The 24547-nt window shown below is 28.0% G+C and overlaps 12 protein-coding genes across 12 annotated transcripts; 6 read left to right on the forward strand and 6 right to left on the reverse strand.

The window, feature by feature from the left end:
- Positions 1-1314: 1314 nt before the first annotated feature.
- Positions 1315-2247, forward strand: NAEGRDRAFT_71314 (uncharacterized protein; the record flags this gene model as incomplete). The annotated part of the gene is made up of 1 exon (XM_002673386.1): positions 1315-2247. One exon carries the CDS (start codon positions 1315-1317, stop codon positions 2245-2247), a length of 933 nt encoding a protein of 310 aa, XP_002673432.1.
- Positions 2248-2292: 45 nt separating this feature from the next.
- Positions 2293-3909, reverse strand: NAEGRDRAFT_71315 (uncharacterized protein; the record flags this gene model as incomplete). The annotated part of the gene is made up of 1 exon (XM_002673447.1): positions 2293-3909. The coding sequence occupies one exon, from the start codon at positions 3907-3909 to the stop codon at positions 2293-2295; it is 1617 nt and encodes a 538-aa protein (XP_002673493.1).
- Positions 3910-4898: 989 nt separating this feature from the next.
- NAEGRDRAFT_71316 (uncharacterized protein) lies at positions 4899-5391 on the forward strand (the record flags this gene model as incomplete). The annotated part of the gene is made up of 2 exons (XM_002673387.1): positions 4899-5049; positions 5102-5391. 2 exons carry the CDS (start codon positions 4899-4901, stop codon positions 5389-5391), a joined length of 441 nt encoding a protein of 146 aa, XP_002673433.1.
- A 242-nt stretch (positions 5392-5633) lies between these two features.
- Positions 5634-6344, forward strand: NAEGRDRAFT_71317 (uncharacterized protein; the record flags this gene model as incomplete). The annotated part of the gene is made up of 1 exon (XM_002673388.1): positions 5634-6344. The coding sequence occupies one exon, from the start codon at positions 5634-5636 to the stop codon at positions 6342-6344; it is 711 nt and encodes a 236-aa protein (XP_002673434.1).
- Positions 6345-6437: 93 nt separating this feature from the next.
- Positions 6438-7766, reverse strand: NAEGRDRAFT_80897 (metal binding protein; the record flags this gene model as incomplete). The annotated part of the gene is made up of 3 exons (XM_002673448.1): positions 6438-7096; positions 7219-7605; positions 7713-7766. 3 exons carry the CDS (start codon positions 7764-7766, stop codon positions 6470-6472), a joined length of 1068 nt encoding a protein of 355 aa, XP_002673494.1. The 3' UTR covers positions 6438-6469.
- A 324-nt stretch (positions 7767-8090) lies between these two features.
- NAEGRDRAFT_71319 (uncharacterized protein) lies at positions 8091-8903 on the forward strand (the record flags this gene model as incomplete). Its single annotated transcript, XM_002673389.1, has 1 exon — positions 8091-8903. The coding sequence occupies one exon, from the start codon at positions 8091-8093 to the stop codon at positions 8901-8903; it is 813 nt and encodes a 270-aa protein (XP_002673435.1).
- Positions 8904-12549: 3646 nt separating this feature from the next.
- NAEGRDRAFT_51511 (uncharacterized protein) lies at positions 12550-15308 on the reverse strand (the record flags this gene model as incomplete). The annotated part of the gene is made up of 2 exons (XM_002673449.1): positions 12550-14191; positions 14296-15308. The coding sequence occupies 2 exons, from the start codon at positions 15306-15308 to the stop codon at positions 12550-12552; spliced, it is 2655 nt and encodes an 884-aa protein (XP_002673495.1).
- A 1851-nt stretch (positions 15309-17159) lies between these two features.
- NAEGRDRAFT_71322 (uncharacterized protein) lies at positions 17160-19349 on the forward strand (the record flags this gene model as incomplete). The annotated part of the gene is made up of 3 exons (XM_002673390.1): positions 17160-18351; positions 18512-19212; positions 19320-19349. 3 exons carry the CDS (start codon positions 17160-17162, stop codon positions 19347-19349), a joined length of 1923 nt encoding a protein of 640 aa, XP_002673436.1.
- A 128-nt stretch (positions 19350-19477) lies between these two features.
- Positions 19478-20284, reverse strand: NAEGRDRAFT_71323 (uncharacterized protein; the record flags this gene model as incomplete). The annotated part of the gene is made up of 1 exon (XM_002673450.1): positions 19478-20284. One exon carries the CDS (start codon positions 20282-20284, stop codon positions 19478-19480), a length of 807 nt encoding a protein of 268 aa, XP_002673496.1.
- Positions 20285-20405: 121 nt separating this feature from the next.
- On the reverse strand, positions 20406-21367 carry NAEGRDRAFT_80898 (uncharacterized protein; the record flags this gene model as incomplete). Its single annotated transcript, XM_002673451.1, has 2 exons — positions 20406-20466; positions 20534-21367. The coding sequence occupies 2 exons, from the start codon at positions 21365-21367 to the stop codon at positions 20428-20430; spliced, it is 873 nt and encodes a 290-aa protein (XP_002673497.1). The 3' UTR covers positions 20406-20427.
- A 485-nt stretch (positions 21368-21852) lies between these two features.
- Positions 21853-22505, forward strand: NAEGRDRAFT_71325 (uncharacterized protein; the record flags this gene model as incomplete). The annotated part of the gene is made up of 2 exons (XM_002673391.1): positions 21853-21855; positions 22125-22505. 2 exons carry the CDS (start codon positions 21853-21855, stop codon positions 22503-22505), a joined length of 384 nt encoding a protein of 127 aa, XP_002673437.1.
- Positions 22506-22598: 93 nt separating this feature from the next.
- NAEGRDRAFT_80899 (uncharacterized protein) lies at positions 22599-24140 on the reverse strand (the record flags this gene model as incomplete). The annotated part of the gene is made up of 1 exon (XM_002673452.1): positions 22599-24140. The coding sequence occupies one exon, from the start codon at positions 24138-24140 to the stop codon at positions 22599-22601; it is 1542 nt and encodes a 513-aa protein (XP_002673498.1).
- Between the last annotated feature and the right edge of the window lie 407 nt (positions 24141-24547).

Here is a 24547-nt window from a genome sequence, read left to right on the forward strand (position 1 = left end):
ATTGAGTAGAAGTAGTATTTAATTGATCATCAGAAATGTTATTTGTAGTTGTAGTAGTACTATTTGTAGTAGTAGTAGTGTTATTATTGTTAATATCTAATGGTTGTTGTTGTTGTGATGGTTGAGTAGTATTTGTATTATTATTATTAGTATTAATTAATTCTTGTTGTTGTTCTTTTAATTTATTATTAATAATAAAACTAGTATGATAATTATTATTTAATACATTGTTATTATTATTGTAATGATCATGTTTAGTAAATATTAATGATGATGATGATTTAAATATATTACTATTATTATTAAATGTAATAGTAGAAGTAGTATTACATTTTAATATATTAATACTTTTAATACTAGTAGATAATCTACTACTACTAGACTTTAACATTTTAAACAACACAAAGTAGTAACTATGATGATAATAATATGTTAAATAATAATAACTTTTCCACACAAAAGAGATCTTTGATCAACAATTTAATTTGTTTGTTTTTTTTTAATTTCTCCGTATGGAACGTGAGTGATTGATTACATACAGTGAATCAAAATCTTTGATCGTATTGTGCTATCAATGTATATTTAATTATTATTGATTGAATAGATTCATTTGATCAATAGTTTCTTGGTAGAATGTTCAATATTTCGGAGATTAAACTCCTGAAAATAATCATCAACATCACATTAACTTTCATCTGTAGAATCAATTAAAAAAAAATGATGAGATATCATTCTAATAAAACTCATCATTTTATTATAAAAATAATAATACTATTAAATATATTTATATTATTTAATTTATTAATAACATGTCATTGTTATTTAGTAATTAATAATAATAATAATTCTAATAATAATAATTTTAATAATAATAATGAAATAATAATAAATTCAACTAATATAAATTATTCAATTGATAGATTAGATTGGAACCAAAGAATTCCATTTAAAAATCCCAAATTAATAATTTATTGTAAAAATAAAGAATGTGTACAAAAATGGATAAAATATGTAAAAATAAATGAAATTCCATTTAGAATTAGAAGTGGTAAACATTCATATGAATATTATAGTGTAGTTGATAATGGAATTGTAATTGATGTTTCATTAATTAATTTTATTGAATTAAATGAAAATTTTATAAAATTAGGACCTGGAAATAGAAATTTTGATATTTATAACTATTTATGGAAATATAATTATGCATTTACAGGTGGTACATGTCCAACTGTTGGTGTTTCTGGTTTTACATCTGGTGGTGGATTTGGATATATTTCTAGAAAATATGGATTAGCAATTGATAATTTACTAGAAATGGAAATTATTAATCATGATTCAAAATTATTAAAAATTAATCAAACAAATGAATTTAATGATTTATTTTGGGCAATGAAAGGTGGTGGTAATGGTAATTTTGGTGTTATAGTTTCATTATCTTTTAAATTAATTAAAGCACCTAAAATGGTAATTAAATATGATTTACATTGGAATAATTATAATAATATTTATAAAGTATTTAATATTTGGCAAAAATTAGCACCTCATACAGATAATAGATTAACAAGTCAATTTACAATTTTTAATAATTCATTTGCCTCTCAAGGTTTATTTATAGATGGTACTGAAAATGAATTAAAATTATTATTAAATAATTTAATAGAATCGAGTAGGGAAAATATGGATCAATTAAATTTTAAAATTTATTCCTATTATGATAGTATATTAGATTATGCACAATGTAAAAATGAACAAGATTGTTTAAATGAAATGAAAAAACAACCATCTATTGAAAATCCTATTTTATATAAAACTAAAAGTTCATATGCATTTAAAGAAATACCAAAAGAAGGAATTGATTATTTCATTGAAACTATACCAAAATTACAATTACAATCATCATCTTTTATTTGTGTACAATTTGATTCCTATGGAGGTGCAATTAGAGAGAATGATATTAATCTTGTGAAAAGTTCATTTCCACACAGATTAGCACTCTATCATGCACAATATATGATTTATTATTCAAATAGAAATGAAAGATATCAAGTTGAACAATTTATTAATCATTTATATGATTTAACTGTTCCATTTCTATCTCCACATTCATATGTTAATTATTGTGATGCCTATTTAAAAGATTATGAATTTGCATACTATTCAATTAACATGTTCAAATTAAGAGAATTGAAAAAGAAATATGATCCTTTCAATTTGTTTAAATATGAACAATCAATTTCATTCATTTAATCTCTTAAATCTCTCTCTTATTACTATTCAATATTCAAGAACATTTCAATCATATTTGAGTTTTGATAGGAATGATTCCACATCATTCGATGATGTTGATGACTCAAATAAATTTATACATAAACTATCTTCTGTTTCTACTCGTTTTCTTTTACCTGTTGTAACAGAATTAATTACACTATTCATATTTTGATGATTACTATGGGGTGGTGAAAATAGAAAGAATGAACTTGGTGATCCAAAGAAATCATCTGCTGATGATGTAAAATTATTCACATCATTAGTAGAACTACAATATCCTGTATTTAAGAGATTAATAGATTGATTCAATTTCTTTGGAGGTGTTGAAGGTGGTGTCACTTCAATAATATCATCATCACCATCATTTAATATTTCATCTACATGTTGATCATGTTCTTCTTCAACCTCTTCATTAGTATGATGCATATTAGTAGTAGTAGTAGTAGTATTATTAGTTGTACAAGTTGAAGTAGTAGTGGCAGTAGTAGTGGAATTCTTTTGAATAGAAGTAGTATTACAAGTTGTTTGAGAAATTGATGGAATAGAAGTAGTAGTAGTTTGATTTTGAGATGGATTAGAGTACATTGTTTGTGGGAAAGCATGCATATAAGGCATTTGACCACTAACAAATATTGGTGGTGGAGGGTATTGAGAAAGTGGAAGTGTTATATTTGATGAGGATGGTATTACTGAACTATTTGAATTACTTATTGTTGGAATTATACTTGAAACAATTGGTGGTGCACTACTTGTAGATGATGATATCACTACTTTAGTTGACTTTCTTCTAGATGCTCTCTTCTTCTTTTGTGCTACTACATTCGTTGTTGAATTATTAGTACTTGAATGACTATCTCTTGATAAACTAGATGGTGTTAAAGCACTTGTTGGTTGAGTTGTAGATGTAGCAGCAGGTGATATTGTTGGAGTATTACCATTATTATTGATATTTGGATTAGTATGGTGCTGAACATTACATTGATGATGATAGTTGCAAGTAGATGATGAAGGTGTATTATTAGTAGAATTATTAGTTGAAGTAGTGGAAGAAGAAGGAAATAATTGTGGAATGAAATGATCATTTGAAATAGTTTCTAATAGAGTTGACATTGTATTTAAAAGATGTGAAACTACTTGTTGTTTCTTAACATCTTTACAAATGGATTGAACTAGTATCTTTTTATAATTGTTCTGATGTTGTAAATTAGATAGTGTTATATATTCTGTTAGAATACTTTCAAGTCCTTTCATTGATGAATTTGTATCAAAATCTTGCAATAATTCTTGAGATTCTTTTTGAAAGGCTTTAAATGTTTCTGTAAAGTTGGAATCTCTTAAATATTGTAATATTATAAAGGCTATTTCTCCTTTAGATACTGATGTTGCTTCTTCAAGTTGATTATTTGTTGTAGTGGTATGAGAGTAGGCTTGTTCATCATGATGATGTTGAATGTGTGTAGCAGCAGGATCATAGTAGGTTGCTGATGATGATGATGACGACGATGGATCCACACAAATAATGTTATGACCATCACTAATAATACCTGTAGCAGAAGCAGCAGCAGCCGAGGATGAATCCATAGAAGCAACAAGATTGGCGGGATAGTGATGAAGGTTATGGTGGGCTGTGGCTGCAGACATTTTTTTTGAGTTGATTTTTCAAAGATTTGTGTAACGCAATATTTTGGCGCGAAACTTTGGTTCTTTTGGTGTTCAGTATGAATATGGTAACTGTAAAATGATTTTGGAGCCAAAAAGAACTCTACAATTTTGGATATAGTAATAAACAAACTCTTAGCAATTCAGATTGCTTGCAATTAATCCTGAAAAACAATGATAATAAGCAATGGAACGATAGTACTAATACTACTGAAGAATATCATTCTGACATTTAAATATTTAATTTTACAAAAAAAAATAATGCATCCACCATCTCCAATAACCATCATCATTCTCTCAATCTTTGGTATTTTAAACTTTTTCCTAATGATTCTTCTCTCCTTCATTCCTCCTTTGGCTATTTATTATATTGGAAATATATGTTGGAATAATAATTCTCATACTTTTAAAATGTTCGATTCTGAATATATAATAGATGGAGCTGATAGTCAGAGAATGGATCCGAGAGATTGTTACTTTTATAAGAAGGGAACTCTGAAGGCTTTGAAAATTTCAATCCTATTAACTTTGTGTGGTTATTTACCAGGTGTAATTTTAGTTTGGATTGTAATTGTGAGATATGAATTGTGGTGTAATGATCATCATCCTCCTTATAATTCAATAACTGGTAGGAATGGAAGAGCTTTTGCAAAGAGTTTATTTGCATAGTATAATATATATTGATAAAATTTACCAATACTTCATCAGATACAGCTGGAATGGGAGTAATCTAACACAGAAAAGATGTGAACCAAGAAACAGCTTGAAAAGCTATTCCACAATTATCTTTATGTTGGCTTTTCATCACAACTCAAAATGGAAACACAATTTTAAAATTGGAAGGAAAATTGCATATTCACCAATAGATCTGTTGCTTTTGGAGAGAAACAGCTCACAAATCATTGAAAACCTTCCAGTTCACAAAAAATTGAAATGGTGCATTTATTCAAAGCACAAAAGAAAAAGACACAATGTATGAGAAGAAACGAAAGCAAACTCTTGTTGAAAAGTATCCACTTGTATTTACTGCCTCTTCATTGAATATGATTTATTATGTTATCACTGCCTTGAGGGTAGGAAGAGCCAGATCAAAATATGGTGTTTTTGCTCCTGCTGTTTCAGGTAAGGTTTCTAATAATTTCACTTTCGAATATTTGTTTCGTACTACATGTAGGTCATCCTGAATTTGAAAAAGCTTTAAGAATTCAAATGAATGGTCTTGAATATCTACCAGTTGTCATAACCTCCATGTGGTCAACTGCTTTAATAACTCAAAATGATGTCTTGGCAGGTGGCATGGGATTAACCTATCTCTCTGGAAGAATATTATATGGAATAACATATCCAGATAAAAGAAGAGCTGGATTCTTGACACTCTTCTTCTCAATGCTAGGCTTGTTGGGAATTACAACTTTTTATTCAGTTGATGGACTTGTTAAAAAGTATTCGAATAAATTAAAATAAATGTTTAAAATTCTATTAGATGAAACAATGATTATGCAAATGTTTCAATCAATAAATTGATATTCTAATAAGATTATGAGTTATAATGGAAACTGGATGCAGAAACTTTTTGCAAAACTTAATAACTGGTAATATTACCTATTATTGCTGATGTTTATTCTATTTCAATTTTTATCAAAATAAATTGTAATCATCTATTCCAACAAACTTTAGTAAGGAAGAAAAAACAAGCATTTAAAAAAATGAAACCTCATCCTCATACTCTTGGATCTAGTAAAACTGATTTCAATGATGATTGTAGTAGTGGTGATGGTAGTAGTAGTGATGGTAGCACTTGTATTAACGGTAGTAAACTATTATCATATATTCAAATCCATACTGAATATGAAAATATGGTATCAATTTATAATTCCATGCATAAAGTGAATGATTTAATTCAACAAGCCTTTAAAATTTATAAATTCATTTCAACAAGTCCACAATTAAATTCTGATACAATTTTATTAGAAAAGTGGAGAAGAAAAGCATTTTGTAAAGGTAAAGAATCATTTATTATTATCGGAAGAATGTATGAAAATGGAAATGATAAATTAATTGGCAAAGATTTAAATATTGCACTTGAATATTATTTAAAATCAGATTCAGCAAGTTTAATTGGTAAAATTTATAAGAAATTAGGAGAATATTCTAAAGCTTTTGAATGTTATTTAAATGCTTTTGAAAATGGAAATGCTAAAACTGAATTAAAATTAGCAAGATTATATTCAAAATATTTACAAAATGAAAAATCAAAACCTTTAAATGATGAAATGTTATTGAAAATTAGTAAATCTTTAATTGTAAATAAGAGATTTGAAGAAGCAAACAAATTAATGAAATATGTTAATGATAAGACTACCAGTGATTCAATTGTTATTCAATTTTATATTCAAAAGATAATATTAACCAATTAAATAACAAGTAGAAGATCTAGTGTAATTGGATCTAGAATTGGAATAATAATGAACTATTTAAATAATATTATAACAATATTCATGGATTGAATTGAATGAAATGTCAATAGTAACATCAAACAAGTTTATTCTTGTTTTGATTTTTTAAGTTCTGGTTCTTCAACTGAACTTTCTAATGAAAGTTTTGCCAATTGTAAAGCACTTTCATAAGACTTTGCACCACCAATGAAACCAGAAGCATGTACAAAAATACAACCAGGAATTCCAGATTTTTGACTTAATTCTTCATCTCTAATACCTCTCCAATCCTTATGAAGTGGAACACGTGATGTAAATGAAGATTCAGATTGTGGAACAGCTTGAACTCTCCAATCACCTTTAACATCTTGGAAAAGAGCAAATTTAATTGATCCAATTGAATTTGTCTTTTCTTCTAAAACATATAAATGAGCTTTCCATGGACAAAATTGATCAAATAATACAATTTCACCTGATGAATCAACTTGAAATCTACTATTAAAAGCTCTTTCAACAATTTGATAAGCAGGAAGCCAATCATCAACATAGAAAGATAAACTTTCTAAAAATTCAGAACGTGTTAATTCAATTGCTTTAGAAAATCCTAAATTTAAACTTTCATCTGTTGATGGTTGATTCCATTTTGGATTAAATCTTGAAACACGATTTGGAAGTGTTGTTGTAATTTTATATTTCAATTCTCCATCTGAAACTTCAATACCATTATCATTGGCCTATTATTATGTTTTTTTTAATAATCATTTAATATTATATTAATATTATATTATAATTATTATTATAAGTATATTAATAAATAATATTAATAAATAATAATAAAAATAATAATAATACATACATCAATATGTTCAATAAAATTAGCATACATTCTTAAATAAATATCATCTTTTTGATCAATTGTTGCCTTTTCACCAACTAATTCTTCAATAATTTGTCTTCCAAAATGTTTATAAATTAAACCAGCACTTGATAATCTAATCTTATTAAATTTATCATTATCAAATGTATCTTTAAATGATGCTTGATGATGATCATAACGATGTTTTTGTGCATCATAAATAGCTCCAACATCAACTATAATATCACATTGTGAAAGAATTGTTTCATCTCTTGTACGAATAACAATACCATCTTGATATTCTTTTAATAAACTTAATAATCCAATTGCTAATGATTCATCACAATGAAATGATCCACTATGTGTACCAATCTTTTTAGTTTCAGACTATTTTTTGATCATGATGATGTGATTATGTTGGTGATTGATTAATATGAATAAATATTAAAGTAATCGGATAATGATGATGAATAAAGTATTATATAAACACATACTGATAAATCTTGTGGAATGTTAGAAACAACTTTATAAGCTACTCCTGAATTCATTCTATTATTATGAAAGGATCTTTTACTATTATTATTTAATATTGATGATGATGATACTATTATATTCTTTCCAATAGTAATTGCAATTCTACTACTACTACTATTAGATGAAGATGTATTGTTCAATATTTTTTTTAAAAACATTTTTTAATCAATTTCAAAATTGAATTTTATTTTTTATTAGTAAGAATCCTTTGACAATACAGAGGCGGGCCTGCAATTTGGTAGTCTTTGTAATGTTTTAAAAAAAAATGTAACAACACTGAACCTAGCATATCACTCTGCTGGTTACTCATCACAAACAAACAACAAAAAAACAATCAAATGCCAGCCACCATCAAAACAATCAAGAGTAGAAAAAACTGTACTAACTACTTCATCAATTACGATCGTGAATTCTTTGAACAACAACAAGAGAAGAAAACCAAGACACCAAAAGAGAAGGTATCGAAGGGGAGGGTTGTATCAAGTAGAGGAATCAAGAAGAGCAGAAAGAGTAATATCTCCAAGAAATTCAGAGAACCAGTTTGGGTAAAGAGAGTAAAGGCTCACCAAACCAAAGTTCAATCCATTCGTTCGTTCAAGCCTAATCCAATTGATAGAGCAGAGTTTGATAATTGCTTGAAGGAGATGAGTTTAAGAACTGGTAAACCATTTAATAGTGATACGGAAGTGTATGAATATTTAGAAAGAAGATGGAATGAGTTTTCTTTTGATGCTGTCAAGGTTCTTTGTGCTAATTTGCAACCAGGTGACGTCAAGTGGGGATACAAGTTACATTTAGGTACCATTTCTTATGCTATTTTGGATAGAATTTTGTGTTTGAACCATAATTGCAAGAAGGAGATTATTGATATCGAACAAACCATTAATAGAGAGAAAGTTCCAACCCGTATCTTCAAGTATCACTTTATGAAGGAGTGTGGATTTCCAAAATTCAAGTCAAGTTATGATTGGACTTTCAATTTGCTATTTCCAGATGAGGAAAAATCTTATCTCCAAATTTGTGAGTACACAGCCATGACATTGGTTTGTAATGACTATGATAACAGAGTATATGTTAATTGGGAAATGTCTTGTCATTCAATGAAATGTTACGATAATTTCGATTTTGGTTATTGGATGATAAGTAATTAAATTTTAATTTTCTCTTAATTATTAATATTGTTTTGAAATATTTCGAACTGACTTGCAAATTTGTAAATAATTATTTGGAAATGGATTTGGAGTGGAATTATTTCATCAATTAATGTACTTGGAATGAATTTAGGATAATTTGAAATTATTGGAATTAATTTTAATTTTGGATACATGTAGAAATTAGATAATTTTTGGATCGTTGAATTATATTATATAACAGGTAAGATTTGTCTCCCTTATTTCATTTTGTAAAATTATCTTATAGGATGGTTCTGAATAATTTAGTGAAAAGACAACTACTGTCTAAATGGGTTTAAAAAGTGGATGTCAATTGGCACTATCAGTGAATTAGCTATTAATATTTTATCCAAACTGGAATAATATTTAAGGTAAATCAACTTATTCAAGAGTGATGTCATTTCATTTTGAAATGAGTAATTTGTTACTTTGGCTTCATAATCCTCATACAAGGTATTGTTATTGAGAGCTTACATATGATTGGAGAATATTACCAACAGTTCCAAGATCTTATTGAATGAGGAGTATATTTGTAAAGAGAGTTTGACCATTATTAGCAATGGAATATTGTGTAATAATCAAGTTCGAATTCACTTTCGTCCAAGACGAATTTCTTAGTGACTAGTTCATTCACTTGCTATTCAGATTCAACTGGTTCGTTTTTTCAACATTAAAAAATTCCCAGTCGTCATCTCCACCTCCAACATTCTCTTCCTTTCATTTGAACTGTTAGCACTTGATTTACAGAGATTGTATAGATAGGTTCGAAATCAGATTTGTTGGGACCATTCAAATGAGCAGATTTCATTAATTATAGAAGAAAGGTTCATGAATATTTGATTGAAAGGGACAGATAATATCTGCAAAATTATTCAACACTTATACCATTAATCGCTTATTTCGACAACCGAAAGATCAAAGAAGGTTCATAAATCCTTTCATGCAAAGAAAACATACACCCTTCCATTTACTTTGCATACTTGTTTCATCCATTGAAGAGGAAACTGTGACTTTGAAGTTGAAGAAGCGCACTTTAGAGCATTAAAAGTTGCTATGGACGAAAATTATCAAATCGAGTTATTCTGTGTAGATTCAACACTCCATTGATACCTCCTTTCCCCTCCAGTCCTTGTCGATGGATTTCAAAGTTTCCCAGCAAGTTTCACCAGATTATTCTTCAGTTTATCTCAACAAAAAACAATTCTCCAATCGAAGAAGGAATCAAGATTGTTAGATAAACCTCTCTTCTCATTGGATAAGAATTTAGTTGAGAGCTACCAAGCAAATGAATCATTTTCTTTTCAATCTGAGTACCTTTTCCAAACTGAGTGAGTTTTTGAATGGAAATGAATGTGAATCTTTGAGCTTGAGTGAATTGGTAACTCACTTATTTGTTCTATCTTAATGAAAAGGCATTCACATAACGGTATTTCCTTCTCTAAATATTAAATCATATCTATGGAACTCTTTGAAACAGCTTGGCAAGAGTCACCACCAGCAGAAACACTACTCTGTAATTGTTTCCAAATATGAACATTCCTAATTCAAAAATAATAATGCCAGTAGAATTTCCATAGAGACTCTTTGTTGCCTCATACAATTAGTCAAAAATCAAATATTCCAATTAATTTTCAAATATAATATTGCATTCTTTAAATCTGATGATTGTAAAGCCTTATCTAGTTAACTTGCCAGTTATTGAGTATTGTCAAGCAGTGACTCTGATAATTGATCATTTTGAATGCTGATTCTCTAATTGAACCCTGTTTTCTTTTAGCCCCTTGAACAAAAGTTTGAATCTTTGGAATGTATTCAACTTCAGTCAAGTTAGAAAAGACAGAAAGTACTGGAGAAGTATTTCGATGGTATTGGGAACTATTTCACAAAGCACAAAATTGAATCTTGACATTTATCAAACAAGTGCAATCAGATCATCAAGATATTATGAAAGATGGGAAAGTTGTTAGTGGACAGTGGTTTCTCCAATATAAAAACAAGGCAGAATCTAATTGATAGAAAGTGATGAAGAATTGGGTCCATTTTGGATGAACATTTTGAAAGTTTTTGGAAGAATCGCCAATACCCAATAATTGATGCATATGAAAATTCTCTTAATAGATTACCTTGAAAGGTAGAATTAGATATGATAGTTGCTGTTTCATTGATTACATTTCTAACCTTTTTCAATGAAGTAACCAAAGGATCAGAAGTTCTATTAAGTCCAACACAGAAAGCAATCCACAATTTGATTATTAACATTCATATTATAGTTGATAATATTCTAAAACAATATAACATACCTGAAACAAATCCATCAAACACGGAATCTCCTCTGGCATGCCCAGAAAGAGGTTCTTCACCAAAGAGGACCCACGAGTATAATTCCAGCAATAAACTATCCAAATTTAATCATGAATTAAACAATTGATCATCATCCAAGATATGAATTTTGATTTTATCCAATTCCAAACATGACACACTCACATTAAATCTTGTTTTCTAATCCAATTTCAGCAATATTAGAGTCTTTTTGTTGTGAATGTTGAGTAAACTCATTCAAATAAATACTTACCAAATTTACAATAAAGTTAATCTCTTCCACTAATTGGAGTGGTAAGAACAGGAAGTGATATCAATAATTCTTCGTGATGAAATATAAACTGTTAATATGTAATAAATCAAATGGACGAACACTAGCCAAACTGAAATTAGTATGAGTTAGTACTTGTTTGGAGTTTGATAGCAAGTTCTATTCAATTGATCGTCAAGTAAATTTTCTCCATAATTAATAATTCAATAAAGTGAAACAACTCTTGTTGATTACCTTACTGATAATATGAAATTGTATAAGGATAATTGTATACAATTTATCAGTTGTGGTTTCATTCATTTCTAATTGTTGGATAAGATGAATCTTCTCTCAAATAAATGAGCATAATAATTATTTGATATTTAAAGATAGTGTCAATTACAATTATTAGAAATACCAACAACAAGATTAGATGATATTGAACTGTAAATTATTAAAAAGTCTAAAAAATTGTAATAAATCAGATATTATTGTTAGTATTTCTATAGTCTTTAAAACAAGTACAATAATTACATACTTTCCTTATAAAAATTTCCATTAAATTTCGGACATTCATAACTAGTTTCATTATCGCAACTTCATATTTTAAATTTTAATATTATAATTAATATTAATTATATCATGATATATTGCTCCAATTAAAAAACTACAATTATAATAGTAATAATTAATTGATTTTTGATGATGTAAAATTGACATGTTGAAAAGAGTGGTGCATTGTGATGATATTTTTTTTATTGTTACAAGAATGAATCGTCATCAAACATGTCCAGTGAGGTTTGTGATTGATTGGGCTGTGAGGGAAAATCAAATAGCATTGAAGAAGTAACTTCACCACAATCCAAAATTACAACATTGGGCTCAACAACTTTTGAATTCTTGTGTCGTACTTTTGGGGGAGGAATTATACAGTCTACACCTCGCTTAATACACCTACTACATTTTGGTTTCAAGTGATCACACTTTTTATGAAGTTTGTTGCAATTAAGACAAGCCAATTCAGTTGTAATTGTGGTAGAATTCAATATCTTCTTCTTATTGTATCTCTTTTTCATTTTCTTTGGTTTTGTAATTTGCCCACATATCGAAATTCTTAATAGCCTGCTTTTTTGGATTGGTTAATGGTTGAAACTCATCTCTCTTTTTCTGACATTTATCCAAAATAACCATTGCACTTTCTGTTGGACTGCTTTTTAGCATTTCTTTTGATTCATTGTAAAACGAATCTACCATTGCTATATATTTCTCACTCAGTGTTTTTTCCTCTCTTAACAAACCAATCCATGGCTTCTTATATTCAGTAGACATAAAAATACGTCTCCAAGGTAAAAGAACACACTCTGAAAATGAAGGTCTGTTGTTGGATGCTTGGTGATTAGATTTTCTTGTTGATATCAATCTTCCCAAAGCATGCATTCCTTCACACCCTTGATTCATATATCTTGCTAATGATCCAAACTTGTCCAGCAATTTGGGTAAATGTTCCAATATAATATGAACATAATAGCCAAATTCGAAATGAAAGGAGTCTTGATACTCTTCTGCAATCTCTTTTAACATATTTTTCAAATGTTGTTTTCCTTCTTCAGTTGAATAGGTCCTTTCTAGTACCTGTGTTGGTGCTTCCATGTAATTATAAATTACAGTTCTCATTAAAGTAAATAGCCTCACATGTTCTTTTGTAAACTCTTCATCTGATAATGTTTCAAAGAAAATTGATTCAAAATTTTTCAAAATTATATCAGCTTGAGTTCCATTAATATAAGGAAGTTCAATTTCTAACTTTTCTTGCAATTGCTTGTTGGCACTTGTTTGTTTTTTAGATTCCTCTCTGAACTTGAATTGAGAAAAAAAAGGGTATCTCTGTAATTCATTACATACTGCCTCAACACTGTCCTTTTTTAAAGGACCAAGTACTAACTTGAGTAGATTTTCAACTATGCGTAACTTTGCATGTAATACATCCACTACCATAAAATCCAATAGAGTGTCATATTTTGCATGTTTGAGGAGTTTTTCTTGAAAGACAGGTTTTTCTTGCAAACACAAATGTCTGTTTTTGGCAGTAGCATTGCAGAATGGGCATACAAATGTTTCTCCCATCATTTTCCATAGGCCAGACATATCAGGACAAACATATACCTTGATTTGAATTTTCTTTGTTGTTCCATTGTTAAAATCATATTCAAAACCTGATTTCGAGAGTTCATTAAGATCGGTAAATGTTTGGTTGAAATATTTAGAAATATCCACAGTTGTTTCCTTTCCGTGATACATATCTGTGAGGAAAGCATTGTTTCTACATTGGGTTGCCAATTTGGTGTTCAGAGGTACCAAAGCATGAATTACATCATTACCTGGTCTGCCATCCCAAAAACTTTTCAATTCTAATATATCAGATATTTCTCCTGTTACTTCTTTGATTAGGTCAACCATTAATTGAATAACACATTTCGTATCAACATGTACACAATTCTCTGAAAAGGATATATTTAATTTCTTGATAATTTCATCATTCAATTTGTATCTTTCATTCTTCAATTCATCCATTGTACATGTTATTCCATTTAAATGATGATAGCTATAAAATTCATAAAAGTGATTATCTGACATCAAGTGTTTGTCTGTGAAATACACTGCACCTAAGGGCTTAGATTTTCTTCCAATTCTGAAATTCCTATAGTTGAAAGATGATGATATAATTTCGTGAGATATCTTGGTCCTGTTGCTCCGTAATTGGTTAATTTTTGAAAAAACTCGTCCTCATTTCTTTCATAATACCAATCCATATATGAATCTAAATTTTCACCATTAGCTTCTAAAATATCATTCAGTAGTTCAGTAATTCTCTCTCCTTTTTCATTACGTGATCTTGTTTCCAAATCTTTCATTGGTGTTGTGGATTTTCTGGTTGAGGTGGTTGTAATATGGAAGGAATTACAGTTGTTACATTGTAAACCAGCACTCTTTTTAATTTCAATAATTGGTTTGTTTTTTGTTTTTCTACTTCTTTCATTCGAAACATCTTTTGGATTAAATTCTTTTGACATTTCATTCACCTCATTTGAATTCTCAACCACTGTGTAGGTTTGACAATTTCTAATTTTTGTGTGTTTTTTGATTTCAGATTTGATTTTTTCGGTCTGAATTGAATTTCTCAATTGCTCATACAATTTTTCTCTCAACCATTCATGCACATCCTTTGAAATTGAACATCCTGCAGAAGTAAGGAATGAATAAGCGGCTACTTTATCCATTATAGTGAATTTCGAATCATAAATAAGAAATGAGGGACTATTTGAGGATTGAATAGTTCTAGCCATATGACAATTTCTATCCAATTCTTTCCTAAGATTATAATCCATCCCTAACATTGGTCCACAATTTGACAGGTCTGAATCATTGTGATTGGTAAAATCAATCATTCTAAATTTTGCAAATGTTTGAATTGGGAAAATTTTGTCAGTAGTGTTGGAGGGAAATGGTTGAAAAGAAGGTAAAATTCCATTATATACTAGACTCTGAAAGCTTGGCTGATTTTGAGACGTATTGTATTGAGAAGAAATTTGAGAAGCCATTGGGGTACCATGTAATCCATCTTCTCCTTCATCATGCTGATCAGCTTCCATAATATCATCACTGCCACCATTGCGTAACTCATCTCTACATTTACTGCAACAATATTTCTTCGTTTTTGGTGTTGAAGAATCGACTTCCGGTTTTAAATAAACCTTGAGAACGTATTTTGAACAAACAGAACATTGCTTTGAATGCTTCCTTTGTTTTATTGGCATTTGTTTTCTCTTAACTAGTGGAATTATTGAACTGTCACTGATCTAAATAAAAAACACTTGAAAAAAATGAAAAAAATTATCGACCTACTTTCTGACATACCACTTTGCAACAATTACAAGTCATTTATTTCGGCGTTTGGCTCGGGAAATCAATTATATTAATAATTAAAAACATGTGAATTTTTATAAAATTGAAACCGTGCTGAACCAAACACTGAAATAAGTGAGTAAATCATCACGTCCTATTTTGAATTATTTTTAGTATTAAATATTTATTTTATAAAATCCCGAAATAAATCTTTCAACAAATGATTTTTCATAAAATCCATCAATGGGTGTTTTACTACCTAATTTCAAAATATCGCAATGTGAATACTTATAGTTTTTGAATAAATAATTTTTTTATTAGGTCACCCAATGTGACATTTTTACTTCGGCCGTTAGCAGCCGCCACTTTGGCAAACCAAATTGCACCAAAAAATGAGTTCCGACACTGCATTGGTTGTTAAATACTACTATTTAAATAGTCTATAATTATATTCATTGTATCTATTTACTTAAAGTTTTTAATAAAGAAGTTAATAAAGGATGTGAAATTGTTTTAATTCCATTTTCAAAATAACCATTATAAAATGATAAATATCCTCCACGTTTTTTAATATCCTTAATGATATATATTAATGAATGATGATTTACTTCTATCTCTTCTTTACTATTATTATTACTACTCATATTATTATCATTCATATTATTACCATTTATATCATTCATATTATTATTAATACTCATATCAAATGATTGAAATTGAATTCTTTTATGTATAGTTTCAATTGGATGTGTTACTAATAATGGAATAAATGTTGATAAAGATGTAATTATTAAAGATTTAAATATTCCCTTTTTAATATTAATTAAATTATCATCTAAATATTTCTTTACAAATTTATTTAAATAATAATAAATAGTTAAATCTAATAATTTAATTGATAAACCTGTAAAATTAATTGAATTATAAATATTTTTAGTAATATTAAATAATGAAAAATTATTCCAACAATTAATTAAATTTTCAAATAAAGATTTTGAATAAATTTTAGTTTTTGGTAAAATTAATAATTTTTCATTTTCAATTTTTAAATCTAAAATCATTTTTTCATTTTGTAAAGTATGAAATGGATATAATCCAATATTAATTAATAAATGTGATACAAAATAAGAATCAATTATTTTTCTATAAGGTGCTAATAATAAAAGTGATGAAATTCCTAAAAAGGCTTGAGGAATGAAAATATAAAAATTATAATCAATTCCTTTAAGAAATGCATAAATTCCATCACTTTTAAATATTGTCCATATATTTAATGATTTTCCATATATTTGTTTATTTATCATAATAACTCCTATTGGATGTAATATTAATTTACTTGTTAATGAACATAATAAATTCATAAATACTCTCTTATTTAATATTATAGAGAGAAATTCATCAGAGTTTTTTAAATGAATATCCGTTTGTTTTCTTATTCTTCTTTCAGGATGAGAAATTTCATTTGATGATGTTGTTGTTGTTGTATTTGAATTTGTATTTGTAGTGTTATTATTATTAGTTTGACTGAATGGACCTGCAATTGGTCTCATATTACTTTTAAACATTTTTTTTTGAAAAAGGCTTTGAAATTAATATTAATGGCTTAAATATATTTATCTGAAAGAGATGAACCAATAACCAATATATTGGTTGAGGTGATGATAATTTTGATATATATATTATTATCAAGTATGTTGTTAATAATGGATCTTTCATTCATATTTTGTTGATAATATTTAATAATTAATAACAACCATTAAAAAATGAGTGGAGAACAAAACAAGGCTAATGATGAAGTAGAGAATACAACAACAACAATAATAACATCATCATCATCATCGGATCATAACAAGCAACAACAACAACAATATGAAGAAATAACATGCATTGATAAAATTATAGAAACATTTCAAGATAAATGTAAACAATTTAAACAACATGTATTAAATTTGAATATAGCAAAACAATCATCAGAGGAAACTAAATCAATATTTATGGAAGGTTATCATAAATTATTAGAACTTCAATCACTTCAAATACAAATTAATATATTTCAAAAAAGAATGAATGATTTAAGAATTGAAAGAAAGAAGGAAATGGAACTTCCACTTTTAGAATGTAATAATTTATCATGTGAAGCTTCTTATTTTCAAAGAGATATTTCAATTTGTAAAAATTATTATTCAAGACATGTTGAAATTGATTTACCTTCTGAAGATGATGAATTTAAAAATAGAGATAAATCATCTACTATTTTATTAGAAATTGAAAAATTAAAACAATCATCATTGAATGGAATAGATTCTGAATTATTATTAAAAAAACAACATGAATTAATGATGAAAAGATTAACATTTGAACTTGATGAAAGAGAAAAATTAGAAAAGGAAATTCTTGAAATTAAACAAGAACAAGAAAAGGCAAAACAAGAACAAGTTAATATTGAAAAATATATTAATAATATTCCAAAGAATTTAGCTGCAATGAAAAAGACAATTCAACAATTTGAACCTGTTATTAATCCATCAAAACATCAACATACTGATTGGTTTACAAATGAAGAACTTGAATTAATGAATCAATTACCAACTCCTCTATTTATTTTATATAACAAATTAATGGAATATAAGAAAGTTTATGATGATTCAATTTTAATATCTATAGTAGGTGATTCTGAAAGAGCTAAAACTATTTGGAATGATTCTGATTTAGATGAATCATCTTTTAATACTGTTAATAGTAATGGTAATAATAATAGCAGTGGTGGAAGTGGTACTGGTAATAGTGGTACTAGTAATAGTGGAAGTGGTGCTGGTGCTGGTATAACACCATCATATATTGATGAATTAACAGGTGAACCAAAGAGAAAAAAGTTAAAACAAGTTGATAATAATAGTGAAATGTGTAGCATGTTTCCACTTGTTATTCAATTAAGAGTTCAACTTAAATTCTTTGGTAGGTTATTGTTTTTTAATTTATTATAATTTACATGTATTTTAATATCAACTTGATTTAATATCATCTCTTTTATCATGATATTATTATTATTATTATTATTACTTCTACCACTACTACTATTCTATTACTACTAATTTCTTGTTATTATTATTAATAGAAAAAAATAAGAAATTATTAATTGAATTTGGATATCTTCATAAAGCAAATATGGTAGTTGTAAATGAAGCAAGAACAGCAGCACTTGTTTTACCAACATTAATACAGGGAGATGATGGCAGTATTTCACCAAATGTTCAATGTATGTCAGATTATGATTTTTCAACATTTGAAAGAGGAAGACCATATCGTTGGTTACAACAAATATGTGGATTAGAATTTATAAGTGCAAGAATATCAAGTAATATTTCATCTAAAGAAAATAGACCAGAAGAATCTAAAAATTATTCATTAAGTTATATTCTAAATTTATTTAAATACAAACAAAAAGCTAAAAGATATTTGTTAAATCAATTAAAATCATTGGAATTGAATGAACCTTTAAAGAATGAATTTCCATCATGCCTTTCATTTGTACCTAAATTAGAATCATTTAAACAAACTAATGTTACATATACTTCAATTACATTTTTAATTACAGTTAGAATTGACAAGTATTTATTTGAAAGTGAATTATTGGTAAATGTTGTGGATTATCCTTTAAAATCTCCACAATTTAAAAAATTAACTCAAATTCAACCAACAATTGAACAAACTATTCCAGAAGAATATCAAGATTTAATATGTCATGATAATTCAATTGAAATTGTTAGAGAAGATTCTTCATGGTCAAATCCATTACTTTATCAAATAGAAAAAGATGTAAATTATTCATTTGTTTCAAAATTTAATCATAAGAATCAATATCAACAATCACAAGATCCACAAAATATTGACCATTTTAATTTAATTTCAAATCAATTATTTAGATTAATGTCAAATTTAGCAGTTTTTGTTGAATTGAAAAATCCAGAATCTAAAGCATTTGATACAAGGAAGTTCTTAATTGGTAAAAATCAAGATATTCCATTACAATATGATAGTAGAAATAATGTATTTAGACATGTATTAGAAGAGGAAGAATAAATTATTTATTTTTGACATCAGTTGTTGAGCTACTGCTACTGCTACTGCTACCAGTAATAGTAGTAGTAGTTGGTGAAGGAGTCTTATTGGATGTAGTTGCTGATTTTAAAAGAGTTTGATATTCCATTTCAAGTTCAGAACGAAGTTTTTCACCATCTTCTCCCTTTGAAACAAAGAAAGCATCACATGCAAGAGTTAAAGTAGTATAAAGGAAAGCTAATCTTTGATGAACTAAAAAGATAGTATTTGCGTCACAAACTGTTGAAATTGCTAAAAAACTCTTAATTTCTTGTTCTGATGCTCCTTTTTTAATTTGATAAAATTTACCTTCATGATAACAAGTAAATTTACCATATGGCATTTGAAGCTTTTTAAAAATTGTATCTTGTGCAGCATATAATCTTTTATATTCCATTTCTTCAATTTTATCCTTAGAAAGTGTAAAATAAATTGAACAAAGTGAAATTAATGATTTTTCATTTTCCGATAATTCTTTCCAAAAGAATTCAGGTAATAAATCATCTGTAAATTCATGATCATATGTATCTAATGGTGCTTCCATTTTCATATCTGGTGATATTTCTAATAATATTCTCTTTCTTTCATCTTTTATTTGATTTGTCCACCAATTTGTAAATTCCTTTCCGAACTTTTTCCAAAATAATGAACATTGAACATAAAGTAATGCAATATCATTCTCTGCTTGAATAAATTTAGTTTCTTCAAGACTATTACTTGTTGTTGATGTTTTAGGAGTGGTTTGAGATGTTGTTGTTTTCTTCTTTCCTTGCTGTGATGACTTTTTCATTTTTTATTATTTTACACTTTTTATCATCTTTATTTAATATTATTAGTGTTTAACATTGAAAATAGTCGAGTGTGGAATGTTATTTATACAATTATTATCCAATTAAAATAACATCCTTATTCAATAATAATATATTTAATAACTTATTTATTAGATTTAATTTTTTCATAGGCAATTTGCAACTATTTAAATACAAAATTACAAGATCATGTAAGAATTACTTATTTGATAATGATAATAAAAACTTACCAAGTTTTGTACACGTTTTCGTTCATTTCCTGATCCAGAAACATTATCAACACCATAAGGTGGAGAAATAGAAATAGAATCCATGACAAGGATTTGTTTTCCTTTCCAACTACAAGGAACAGTCTTGGACATGGTATCGAAAATGGCTTGAGCCTCTGATGACACATTTGAACCTAATCTTTCTCTTCTTTCATAAATAGCATTTTCTTCACGTCTCTTAATATCATCTGCATCAATTTCTGGTAATGGAATAGAAGTATCGGCAAAAGGTACTGTATCATAAAACTTTCCTTCCGATGATGATGATGAATCTGTTGTTCGTACATGATTAGCCTTGTTATTTGAAACAACTTCAGCAATTTGACTAATAGAAATCACTCTAAAATTCTTTCTCGTTGAAGAAGCGTGTTTTCCTTCATTAATAAATAATGCAAGCATACCCAATCCAGGATCAATGGCAAAAACTTCTCCTTCAAGAGTTGTACTAGTTGGATTAGATGATGTTGGATATAATCTTAGAACAACATGATTACCAACATCAGTATTTTCAAATGATAATAATGGTGTTTGATTTTGAATTACATCGGTATGATTATTTTGATGGTGATGGTTTGAAGAGGCTGTTGTCGTAGTTGTTTTAGGTTTATGATGTACATTTCTATTGTGATGATGGTGATTATTGTTAGATCTATCGTTTTGAGGAGTAGTATTCATTGATGATGTATTATTGCTGTTATTATTATTGGCGTTGTTTTGATTGTTATTGGATTGCAAAGCTGCTTGTTTATAACTTGGCGCGTTGTGTCCTAACATTCCTTGTTCATTTTTTTTCATTTTTTTACAATTTTTAAAAATTAAAAATAGGCTGTTAGATAATATTATTTATAATACATTTCCTTTTTTTGTATTTCTAGTCATTTACAATACAATTTCAATTAGATCATCTTTGTTTTTCACACAATAGAAACTGATCTCTGTTAAATGTTTTTCACTCTCCATACAACCCTCAGTTGACTTTTTCACACAACTTTCACAATATATAAACCGATGTTAACAATAGACTGAATTTGTTGTTGATGTATTGATGGACAATACATTATTCATGGTACTTGCTCATCCACTATCATAACAATATCATTTCTATCTCTCATCAAATTATTAATGAAGAATGTCATCTTTTCTTCTAAGAGTTTGCGTAAATTCAACAACCAATAATTTGTTTAGAGACACAAGGGAAAATTCAGCGGAGGCAACTTCAATAATTAATTTGCAACAAAATATTTTTGAATTAAAAAAAATACTCAACACAACACTGAAAAATGGTATGTAGTCTTGTGTGATGGTTATTTACTTACCACTTTCCCTACTATTTCTATTAACCACATAATTTTCTTATTACTGATGAATGTGTATATGTACTCTTGTTGATAAATTGTACACAATGTTGAACCTGTTGTGATGGTCATGATACATTGTTGTTTGGAATTAAAACAATAATTTAAAATGACTATGAAAATAACAACAACAACAACATTGGAACGAATTATTTACATTAATATCATATCAATGGATGATTTTCAATAATTCATAGTCTGAAGTTAACCCAAAAGCATACCCACTCGCTGATGATGACCTCACTGTCTCAATTTTGGATTTAATACAAAGCTCTCACAACTATAACCAAGTTAAGAGAGGTGCTAACGAAGTTACCAAGGCTGTTAACAGAGGTATTGCTTCTTTCGTCATTTTGGCTGCTGATGCTGAACCAATTGAAATCTTGATGCATCTTCCTGTCCTCTGTGAAGATAAGAATATTCCATACTGTTTCGTTAAGAGCAAGACTGCTTTGGGTCGTGCTTGTGGTATTTCTAGAGAAGTTATCAGTGCTACTGTCATAAATAACGAAAATAACGCTGCTTTGAAGAAGCAAGTTAACAGTTTGAAGGATGCTATTGAACGTATCATTGTTTAAATAAATTATTCTCTCATTAATTCACCTTTTTAGTACACAATTTGATGATAGTGGTAACTGGTATTGTTGATACGTTTGAATTTACACAGAAATTTACATTGTTTTATTTGGAAGTGGTTTAAGACCTAGTTGACAATTTGATAACTGTTCCTTTGATAACTTGTAAATCTTTGGTTTTCCTGAGATTGGGTAAGGAAGGAATAATCTTCTTGGGTTGGCACAAATAAATACATAATCAGATTCAGATTCTTGTTCTTCTGGACTAAATTTGTCACAATACTCTTCATAAGATAAACAATCAATAACATCAACACAACCAAGAATAACACTGGTTGGATAATGTTTTGGATATCCTTGTGTTCTATCAAAATCATTCTTGTAATAACTTTCCAATTCCTCAATACCTTCAGGTGTTGGTTCTTCAGCAGTTGAAGCAATCCATAATCTTCCTCGATGATCAGTTGGCCAAGCTCTACCTTCATGTATCTTAATACCATGAACAAGTAAACTTGCCCAAGGTTGATGCATTGACATACACATTCCAGCATCATCTTCATGTGTACTAATTGGTTCACAATAATTAATAGTTGGTTCAAGACCATCAATTGTATCTCCACTTCCTTCACCACATTGTTTTTCTGAATCACGACGATCTTCATTAAAGTCAAAATATGGGTTTTGGACAATGCCTCCTTTTGAATTGTACATTTCTTCTGGTTGTTCTGGTTTTTGTTTCTTGTCCTTAGATTCAATAAATTTCAATTTTGTAACATCAAGTAAAGAGGAACGTTGCATTCCAACATTGGATCCAGACTTTTGAACAACTCCAGTACTTGGTTGTTCTTCCTTCTTATTCTTTGGTGTTGTAACTTTAAGACTTTCAATTAACTTGTCAAGCTCTTTTTGAGTTTCAATTTGATGACTTTCATCTAATAAAACTCTTTTACCAGCAAAATCAAAGATATATCGAAGTGGTTGACCATGTTTGTTTTTCATTTGTTCTTTCAACTCTTTAATTCTTTCTTCAATCTTTTCTCTATTTTTCTTTTCAGATTCGGATAACCAAATATCATTAGCTGTTGAAGAATTACCATATTCAGCAGCTTGTTCATCAATAACAGCTGTTGTTTGTGAATAATTTTCATCCCACCTAAGTAATCTATTTCTTAATTCCAAAGCCTTTTGATAATCTTCATTTCCTTGTTTGTTTTTTGGAAGACAATGATCATCAGATGAATTATAATATTGATTAACAACATCAGGTGTAATATTAGTTTGACAAAAAGGACATGGACCAAATCCTTCTTCTGCAGTAATTATTCTACCACAAGTTGTACAATTTGTTAAAACCTTATTCTCTTTTAAATTCTTTGCAAATTCAAAATTCTTATTAATTCTATTTAAATGATCATTAGCTTTATCAGAAAGTCCATTATTAATTAATAAATTATTTGATGATGATGATGTATTTTTATGAGTATTACTTGAAGTATTTGGACCTCCACCACCCTTCTTTTTTCCATGTTTTACATTAACATAGGCACCTCCGATCCGTATAGTATCACCTATGGTTGTTTGATGGCTAACTGATGATTGTGGAAGTGATGGAAATTCCTTCGTGTCTTTTTTACTCATTTTTTTTTAAATTTTTATTTTTACAAGTTCAAACTCAGACTTTATGTTTGTTGAAAGCTAAAATTGAAGTTAAAAGACTTTGAACCAATACTATTGCTGTTACAATTATAATTCAGTTATATATTCATTTCAAAATTGATTATCAAATTCAAAAGAGTACAAATCAAATTATTAAAAAAATGTCATTAATTAATTATCAACATGATAAAGAATATTGTGAGCTTTTCATCAATTCATATGATCATGATCGGAATGTTATTTTAATCAAATCTCAAATTGATGAAACAATTCATAATTTGAAAGATAGGATCATCAATCAATTACAATTATCACATTCTGACTTTCGACTCGTTTCAACCAATGGTAAAACACTTGATACTAACAAGACAATCAAATTCTATTATGAA

This window comes from Naegleria gruberi, assembly GCF_000004985.1.
Source record: "Naegleria gruberi genomic scaffold NAEGRscaffold_46, whole genome shotgun sequence".
NCBI lineage: Eukaryota > Heterolobosea > Eutetramitea > Acrasida > Naegleriidae > Naegleria > Naegleria gruberi.